The sequence below is a fragment of the Nematolebias whitei genome, chromosome 15 (genome assembly GCF_014905685.2).
Source record: "Nematolebias whitei isolate Nwh7 chromosome 15, NemWhi1, whole genome shotgun sequence".
In the NCBI taxonomy this organism is placed as follows: domain Eukaryota; kingdom Metazoa; phylum Chordata; class Actinopteri; order Cyprinodontiformes; family Rivulidae; genus Nematolebias; species Nematolebias whitei.
The window spans coordinates 38558527-38568731 of record NC_056512.1 but is presented as its reverse complement, the minus strand read 5'-3'; the positions used below and the strand labels follow the sequence as shown (position 1 = coordinate 38568731).

Here is a 10205-nt window from a genome sequence, read left to right as displayed (position 1 = left end):
ATATATATATATATATATATATATATATATATATATATATATATATACACACACACACACACACAGCTCGTCCTACTGTTGCACTTCCTGGTTTCAGCTCGTATCCTGTTGCAGCCTTCTCACGTGTCTCCAAGCCACCTATAATCATCTCAGCACCATTCAGGACTCAGCCATAACCTCATCTTGGTGACCAGCGTTCACATTCGTATTCTGTTTGTGAAAGATTGTTACCTGTGCATGTTCTCTTAGTCAGTTTCTCTTCAGACATGAAGGCAGCTGAACTGTTCTCCCCTCTCTCATATTCTCTGAAGACTTTGATCCCTTTGTGTTCATCGTCCTGAGACGCTGATCAGTTCCTGTAAAATAGCTTACCTTCCTTCCCACTCTCCACCACTGCGTTTCTCCTTGGCACCTGAGAGAGCTGGATCCTGTCTCCCTTCATCTCCCTCCTGACAGCACCTTGACATCCCCCGCACCATTCTTTGTCTTTTCACCTTTTAAATACCGAACACTCGTTTTCCCTTCGTGTGGGTTTCTGTGGTCTCTAAACTCGGGTTTATCTGCTGTCAAACGTTATAACAGAGTATGCGTCTTAAAGTTGAACAAAAACAAGCTGAAGTTGAGTTTCTATATCCTCACGTTTTATTAATCCAATAGGCTGAACGCACACCTGCACAGGTGAGCAGTTCATTGTGCCATCGTCACCATGGAAACAGACAACTGGTTTAGAGTACAATCTGTTCTGAGCTAATGATGAACACAAAAAAGTTGATTTCTAACTGAGGTCTCCGTCTGAACCACGGACCGGACAGACCACAGGATTTAGACACTTTAATCTCCTGAAGAAGAAGCTCTAAACTTTGGGAGCTGACGCAGTTCTGATGTTGGCCATCATTTGGTTAAAGGTCTTCGGGTCGGTCCAGATTCTGCTCGCCGATGGTCTCAGTTTCCTGCAGCTCTGAATAAATTCAGACCCGTGTGTAACGTGACTCAGATCAACAGAACATCGGTGAATAAATTCACACCTCCTGAGGACAAAAACACCGAACGCCTGAGGGTGCGTTTCACATCTCGTCACGCTTCAGATCAAACCCAACAAGTTGGAAAACCTTTTAGACTTTTTAAAATCTTCATTCGTCTAACCCATCATGAGATGTTTGAACCTGTCCTGAACGTTGAGGATTTTTGGTAAAAGTTGGTGTTTATGAAGAATAAATATTAAGTGATGAGCTGAAAGCCATTATGTCCATTTATTGGCCCTTTAACACGTTGGTTCTTCTTCTGTTGGTTCAACATCAACAAAAAGTAAATGACGTAAACAGAAAGAGCAAAGCTTAATTTTTGCAACAAATCAAGCAAAACTTCAGCTCAAGATTCAAACCATCAAACTCTTACATTTAACTTTGTGTTTGGTTCCTGAATGAGGTTATGGAAAGACCACCAGACCTGGACCGATGACTGAAACCCAACATGGACAGGAAGCTCAAAGATTGTCAAGTTTTATAATATTAGTTCAACACAGAGGTCAAATTTATTGAGAAACTTTCACAACGTCCTGTTTCACCGACAAGTTCCAGTGGAGTCCAAATGAGAGAAATGTTTGTAAAGAAAAAAAAACACAACTTCAAACGGATTAAAGTCATTTAAAAACTCGGTTAAAGAAAAATGCTTTTGGAATTTGATGAGACTGAATTAGTTTGAAAATACTGGAGACAACCTCCCTGGACGTGTCCACAAGAGGAAACTGGCAAACTGAAGAGACACGGATGGTGAGCAGAGTCCACAACAACTTCCAAAGAGATTAGAGGTGAACTTCAAGGTCAACGGTCAAAAGTGTCCAACTGCACCATCAGTCTCTGAGACAAAGGGGACAAAATGGAAGATGGCCGAGGAGGACACCACAAACAAGATACTGAAAAGCCATGAAGATTCTGGATGACTGTCCTCTGGACAGATGAGACAAAACTTGAGCTTTTTGACCACAAGTCCCATCAGCTCAGTATGTAGACCCAGAAGAACCCTGTACCTGCAGTGAAACTTGGAGGAGGCTCGGTTTTGTTCTGCATCTGGGTCATGATGTCCTGAACCTGTGCAGGACACAAGGACATCTCAAGACTATCAAGACTTTCTGGATCCACATGTTCTGCACAGAGTCAGAAAGCTTGGTCGGAGTCGCAGGTCACAGGTCCTCAAACAGGATGGTGATGATCCACTGCACCACAGCTAAAAATACAAGAATGGACCAGAACCAAGCATTGGACTGTTCTGAAGTGGGTCAGAACACCTGTAGACAGATGGACCTGAACACCTGTAGACGGGTCGACCGGAACACTTTTGGACAGGTGGACTAGAACACCTGCAGACAGGTGGACGAGAACACCTGCAGACAGGTGGACGAGAACACTTGTGGATAGGTGTACCGGAACAACTGTGGACAGATGGACCGGAACACCAGCTGACAGGTGGACCAGAACATCTGTGGATGTGTGTACCAGAACATCTGTGGACAGATGGACCGGAATGCCAGCTGACAGGTGGACCAGAACACTTGTGGATGGGTGTACCGGAACACCTGTGGACAGGTGGAATGGAACGCCAGCTGGTGGACCGGAACACTTGCGGACAGGTGGACCGGAACGCCAGGTGACAGGTGGACCAGAACACCTGTGGATGGGTGTACTGGAACACCTGTGGATGGGTGTACTGGAACACCAGCTGACAGATGGACCGGAACACCTGTGGACAGGTGGACCAGAACACCTGTGGACAGGTGGACCAGAACACTTGTGGACAGGTGGACCGGAACACCTGTGAACAGGTGGACAAGAACACTTGTGGACAGGTGGACCGAAATACCTGTGGACAGGTGGACCGGAACACTTGTGGACAGGTGGACCAGAACACCTATGGACAGGTGGACCAGAACACTTGTGGACAGGTGGACTGGAACACTTTTTAAAAAAGTGTATTAATTATCTTTAGTTTTAGACAAAAGAAAGGTCAATAGTCATCGACATGATGATCGTTGACAAGACAGCTGAAAATGTCCTCTGAAGTTTTCACTGACTTTTAACATTTTTTAGAAATAAAAGTTTCCCTTTGTGTCTTTTTGTGACGTCTCCTCAGCCTTCAGCAGGTCTAATATCACCTGACATCATAGTCAGAGTTTCCAGCAGATTGTTCTTTAATGCTGCATAAATATCATTTTAGATGAGGAGTTAATGTTAATTAAACACCGACTCACCTGTTTGTTCGTTTCATGTTTCTTCTGATGAATTTAATAATCAAATCTTCACCTATAAAACCTCAAAACTCTGGGCCGAGGCATCAGATCACAGAGCAGACTCACCTGAGGCAGCACCTGACCTGATCCTAGACCAGCCATGGACAGAGGTAAGACCCGCAGGTTTGAGACTTTAATGATGTTCTGCCAGGGAAATGCCCTGAGATGCTGGTTACCATGGAAACTGAACTGTTAGCTGCTAACGGTCAAAGAAACTTTCTTGAAAAAACTTCTTCAGTTCACCTGTCTCCCCTGTCTACCTTGTCCCACCTGTCAGCCATCCTCCTGTTGTCCGCCGTGTGTGTGACCGTTTCCTCTCAGCCAATCACAGACAGCCAGCGCCTGTTCTCCATCGCCGTCAGCAGAGTCCAACACCTCCACCTGCTCGCCCAGAGACTCTTCTCCGACTTTGTGAGTCCTGGAAACAGGCAGGGACATCAAGGGTGGACTCTGTGTGTCTTTGCTATAATACCTGTGTGTATTACTATGGGTTTATGAGTACTTGTGTGTATTACTCTGTTACAGGAAAGCTCTCTTCAGACAGAAGAACAACGTCAACTCAACAAAATCTTCCTGCAGGATTTCTGCAACTCTGATTACATCATCAGCCCCATCGATAAGCACGAGACGCAGCGCAGCTCAGTCAGTAAACTGCACTGTACTGTACAGTACTACACTGTACTATATTGTACTACACTGTGCTATACAGTACTACACTGCACTAAACTGTACTATACAGTACTACACTGTTCTAACTATACAGTACTACACTGTATTATACTGTACTACACTTTCCTATACTGTACTACACTGTACTACACTGCACTTTACTGTACTACACTGTATTATACTGCACTACACTTTCCTATACTGTACTATACAGTACTACACTGCACTTTACTGTACTACACTGTATTATACAGTACTACACTGTACTACACTGTATTATACTATACAACACTGTACTATACAGTACTACACCGTACTATTCAGTACTACACTGTACTAGACTGTACTGCTTTGTACTATACTGTATTATGCAGTACTATACTGTGCTGAACTGTACTGCAATGTGTTATACTGTACTATACTGTACTATGCAGTACTACACTGTACTACACTGCACTGCACTGCAATGTACTAACTACTGTACTATACTGTACTATACAGTACTACACTGTACTGCACTGTACTGGGGGCAGCTTTGGCTGAGTGGTTAGAGCAGTCGTCCTCCAGTGGGAGAGTTGGAGGTTTGATTCCACCAGCAGTCACATGCTGAAGCGTCCCTGGGCAAGACACTGAACCCCTCATTGCCTCTGATGTGTGTCCCATTGGTGTATAAACGTGATCTAAAGCTCTGATTATTCTTTGTAGAGATCTAGTAGAGTGCTGTATGAATGGGTAAATGAGGCACAGATTGTTGTAAAGAGCTTTGAGTATCTTGACAAGATAGAAAGAAGCTATACAAGTACTGTCCATTTACCATTTACTATGCTGTACTACACTGTACTGCACTGTGCTATCCTGTGCAGTACTATACAGTACTATGCATGCAGTACAACACGGTACTACAGAGTACTACACAGAACCAAAGTCCAAGTTTTTAGTGTAGTACTTTCTTCCGTTGTGTTTGGTTCCAGGTTCTGAAGCTGCTGTCCATCTCCTTCCGGTTGGTGGAGTCCTGGGAGTTCCCGAGTCGTTCTCTGTCCGGAGGTTCTGCCCTAAGGAACCAGATCTCACCAAAACTGTCTGAACTGAAGACAGGGATCCTGCTGCTGCTCAGGGTGAGAATACACGCTGACCGCGTGGTCTGAGCCCTCCTCTGGGTGGCCATGTTACCTGGATAACCACTCATCTCATGTTACAGACCAATCTGGATGCACCAGAGATCTTTACGGACACCTCGGCCCTCCAGCTGGCACCATATGGAAACTACTACCAGAGCCTCGGGTCTGAGGAGTCGCTGCGGAGAACCTATGAACTGCTGGCTTGCTTCAAGAAAGACATGCACAAGGTAAGGAAGGAGAAAAAAAACTTGATGATGTCACGATGATATAACAATGGCAGTGATGGAACAATGGCTGTTTTTACAGGTGGAGACTTACCTGACAGTGGCAAAGTGCCGACTCTCTCCAGAAGCAAACTGCACTCTGTAGCCCCGCCTCTCCAGCCGAAGGCCCCGCCCCCGCCCCGCTCCTGAGTCAACATAGGCCCATCTTCGTGTTTGATGTTCTGATGTGATGGAAGATGTAACTGTCAGCGTGAAATAAATATAAATAAAGTGTGTTGCATTAATATTTGACTTTTCTATTTGAGTCTGACTGGGTGAGCTCATTTTATTTAATAATTTATTTAGTGAAGGTAAAACAGACAAAACTATAAAAAACTTTGAAAACTATTCAGCATTTTTCCTACCATTTTGGATTGGATTCACTTCAGAGAGTTATTCGGATATACACATCAACTCATTTACTTTTTTTTTTATTTTTATTTATTTTTTTTCAGTGCTCATTTTATTTTCCCAACAGTACAAAAAAACAAACAGACGTGGGCAAAAACGTCACCACTCATAGTTAAACAAAAACGACCTCCAGGAGACGACACACTCTGCTTTTTACTCGCATTACCTAATCTTACCAGCAGGAGGTGCTGTTGACCTTTAGCCCCGGCATTCTTCGGTGAATGACGTAATCATCGGTTGAACTCGGCATCTTACGCTATGTGTTCTTCGGCTGTGCTCGGCGCGTAACGCTCGGGATTCTTCGGTTTTGCTCGGCAGGTAACGGTCGGCACGTTCAAATGTTCGGCTGCAGGTCCTCCAGTAGATAGAAGTGAAGAAAGAAACAGACTAGCGAAGCCGACAGACGGACTTTGGAAGCGGAATGACGGTGCTGCAGGAACCGGTCCAGGTAGGAGCGTCTCGCCACATTGTTGTCATAACGCGGGAGGCGAGTATTTACGGAGCCGGCCTCAGCGGCTGCTTCAGTCCGCGCTGAGGGAGCCTGGTCCCCGCTGGAGGCCTCGCAGTTCACCGCTCACAGCCCGGAGCTTTACTCGGTGTTCTCCCGGTTTAGTGACACGGTTGTTGCATCCCCAGTCAGGGGCTAAACCGTCTAGTTAGTAACAGATCTACGAATCAAACAAAATTCTATTACAAATCTGTCAGATTGAAACGTTCCTTGTTGTCAACAAATAAATCCATGGATTGGGGTGGTTTCTCTGACCTTTTGTGACACGGGTGCGTTTGTACATTCCATCGGCAGTAATCAGACGCACAGTGTTGTTTTTGTTTTTTGATAAAAAATAACTTTACATGTCTTCATTTTGTTGGTGTTTTGATGCTCCATTCTGGCCCGGGTCAGATGTCCAGCTCTCCAAGAATTAAACAGTTTAAAAGTTCTGGTTCAATCAAACTAATTGTGTTGGATTATCTCTCTGCTGTTTATTTTATTTAAACATGTGCTTTGTAACCGTATATCCCTGTTAATGTTTAAAATCTCTAAATTTCTCTGCTAATGCTAACAGTTAGCTTTATGCTAGTTGGCTCACACCGAGCCTGAGTTTGGCTTTTTAACGACTTCGTTTTTACAAGATTTCCGACTGAAACTCTGTCAGAAAGCAGGTTCGGTTCTGCTGAGTCTGTTCCTGGTCTTTATGAACCGGTCCAACTCAGAACCTGGTTAGCCCGCAGCTTGTTAGCCTCTGCTAACGTAAGCTAGCTGCCGGTGTTGTGGTGAAATCTGTTTCCCCTCTCCAGTTTCTGTCAGTTTTCCCTTTAAATTCTGGTTTCTGAAATTGAATTTTAGGGAAGAACAGGTAAATTTGAACAGAAATGTTATTGTTAAAGATAAAAGTGAGGAAACAAGCTTTCATATTTGACATATATACCCTTCTAACACATTTATATTATGATGTAGCATCCTGAAATGTTTACTCCCCGTATAAAATGTCATTTTAGTAGAGAAAGGTAGGTGTAATTAAAGGGATGAGGGAACAGATTGCGCTGCAGCTCATCAACACATGGGTACTACCCACCTGGACAGTTGTGATGCTTACTTTGTAAACATGGATATCCTGATGCATGCTCAATAATCTAGGTAGAACATTTTTAACAAGGTTAAGTCAGGTCATCAGGACGGATTCTTCTTTTTTAAACGTTTTGTCTTTTATCCAGTAGACTTCATCAGTCTGACATCCTACAGCAAACTCAGTCTTATAGCACCTTATCTTAAGCCCTATTCGCACGGGATTAGTTTTACCTAGGGACCACATGCTATTTGTAATAATTACGGAGATTGTCTGTGTTGTTAATCCCGTGCGAATGTCAGTAATTTGTACAGTGAAAATTCCCCCACAAATTACCCACTATATTTTGCTGAACTCCAAGGTCCTGTGATAATACTAATCCAATGCGAATAGGCATCTCTGTGATTTGGACAGAAATGGGCAGGAGCCGTTACGTAATGAGGCATTTTTGTTTTTGTTTAAGCAAAATCATTTGGAAAAACATAGAACAAGGTTATTTTAAATTTACGCGCTGCTCGCTTCGGCTTTTTATTTATTTTTTTATATATATTTTTTAAATTTATTTTTCTATTTCTCTTCGGCTTTTATGCTGCTACTTCCTTCACCAAAGATGACGAGAGGTGCGGAGATGCGCACGTGCAACTAACCCATCCGTCCATACCCGCTTCTTCCTTTTCGGGGAGCGAGAGTCACTGGTGCCCATGTCCAGCCATCACTGTGCGAGAGGTGGGGGACACCCTGGACAGGTCTCCAGTCCATTTCAACTGGCGGGTCAGCGGCTGCGTGTCCGCTGACCCGCCTGAAAGAGCCGTAACCAAACAGAACTGAGCTCAGTAAACCAGCCAACTACACAACAATGTGGGCTTTCTAACAGCTTTGTTAATAAAAGTTACCGGTAATAAAGTTAGAATGAATATACTTCATTAGAATCTGACTTTTTAAAGAACAAGTCAGCCTGTCGTTGTGTTTGCTCTGTATGTGTTCTGTTTAAATTTTAAGAGCACGGCTGTGTTTTTGGTTTTGTTATGGAGGAACAAAACTTTATTTTATTTTTTAGACATTTAATTTGTACATTTGTAGTTTTGTTTAAAGGTGCCTGTGTGACAATTGGGACATTAGCTTTAACTTAGAAATATATTTTTGTTATTACTTTATGGAAAGAAAAAAACATTGAGGTATACATCATAAATCGCCATTTATCTTAAAATATCGAGATATTGATTTTGGTCCAAATCGCCCAGCCCTACTGACCGTACATTCGGATCTGCGTGACGAGCGTGGGTTGTTGAACGGTACTGCCCCATAACAGTAAATAAGTAAAAAAAAAAATAAAAAAAACTGAGGTTGAATCACTAAAACTAATTTTAAATTCCTCTTAAAATGGTCAAATTAGTTGAAAAATGCATAAAACAACACACACCAAGATCAGTAAATAAATAATTTCCATTATTAGGAGGAACTACTTGGTGGGGCAAATTATTATTTTTTGTTTTGCCCCTATGGACTGGCTGCCACAGGATATTTATGATGCAAACATGTACAGATGTGATCTGATAAACATCACGCTGAAGCTGTTTATTAATATCAATGATTATGGCATAAACAAAGACATTTCAGTTAAAAACACATCCTAACCCGCCTCACAGACACTCCCCAGGGAACAACAGCCCAGTCAGACTCGGAGTCTCTGCAGTCGAAGACAACTTTTAAGGGAGCACTGGTCAAGTTTATCTTAGTCAAGAAGACAGTCCAAAAATAACCCCCCTGACCCCGGCATGAATGTCCGCCTCGGGGGTAGCTGTAAAAGTAACAGTCTGCTTCTTGAAGTCCACAGGTGTTACCTCAGAGTGACTCCTGACCCCAGATATTTAGGCAGGTGCTGCGTGTGCTGTATTTATTAAATTTATGATGATGATTTTCCATTTGAATGAGAAAATCTGAAAGCCTTAAAAAAGTGTAATTAACAGTTGGTCTAAGACAAATCACTAATCCCAGATTAACTGGACTAGCTCTCCTTCCTTCATCAAAATTGAGAGGTTCTGCTGTACCTTTCTTTACAATTTCTTGGATGAACAAACAGAAACTGATCTAAAAATACAAAGAAATCAAATCTGCACATCAAGTGTCATGAATCTGAACAGGTGCTCCTCTTTACGTTAGACCACACAACATTTTTAGCCATGATTGTCATCCCACAGATTAAGATCATACCCCACACTTTGCTTCTCTTTATTTAAGACCAGCGTAGTAATATTATAAAAACTTTGTCAAATATAGCCACAGTCGGTGCATTCCCAAGAATATGGAAAGAACTATAATAAGGTAGTTCCATTTTTAGGTTTGGCATTAAAGAGAAAAATGATGGCACTGACCAGAAATAAAATCTAATTTTTCTACTAATCTACAAAATAGAGCTGTGGTCAGTGCGCCATGTGAAAGGTGCAGTTGTGTGCTGCTGCGCCTCACTTAAAATGGTTTAACCTTGTACAGAGGTCAACACAAGTGCAGTTCCAGAATGAGCCTTAGGCTCACAAGCCTCTGACATGTTCTCCACAGAACTGATAACAAACACAGGGCGGCCACATCTGTCCAAAACCTCTCCCTGTATACACACATGACTGTGCCCCCGCTCATGAAAACATTATCATTACATATAGAGAAGACGCAACCATCCCCGGCTTCATCAGAGGAGGGGGTGAAACGTTATCCAGAACTGGTCCACAAGATCACTGGTTATGGAGAGAACACTGACCTTGTTCTCCATCCATCCATCATCGTTTACCTGCTGCTTTCTTTCTGGGTCGCGGGCGTCACTTATCTAGCAGTCACTGTGCGAAAGGCAGGGAACACCTGGACAGGTCTCCAGTCCATCACAGGGACACCCTGGACAGGTCTC

General features: G+C 43.1%; 2 protein-coding genes across 2 annotated transcripts in view; both read left to right on the top strand.

Moving 5' to 3' along the window:
• Nucleotides 1-3323: 3323 nt before the first annotated feature.
• Nucleotides 3324-5513, top strand: gh1 (growth hormone 1). The gene is made up of 6 exons (XM_037688659.1): nt 3324-3393; nt 3561-3694; nt 3809-3925; nt 4924-5067; nt 5151-5297; nt 5377-5513. Exons 1-6 carry the CDS (start codon nt 3384-3386, stop codon nt 5437-5439), a joined length of 615 nt encoding a protein of 204 aa, XP_037544587.1. The 5' UTR covers nt 3324-3383; the 3' UTR covers nt 5440-5513.
• Nucleotides 5514-6162: 649 nt separating this feature from the next.
• The window catches only part of cdc27 (cell division cycle 27), a 14147-nt gene continuing 10104 nt past the window's right edge, over nt 6163-10205 (top strand). The window contains exon 1 of the mRNA XM_037688658.1: nt 6163-6192. Coding sequence (XP_037544586.1) covers nt 6166-6192 — 27 coding nt within the window. The 5' untranslated portion in view covers nt 6163-6165. The remainder of the gene's footprint in view (nt 6193-10205) is intronic.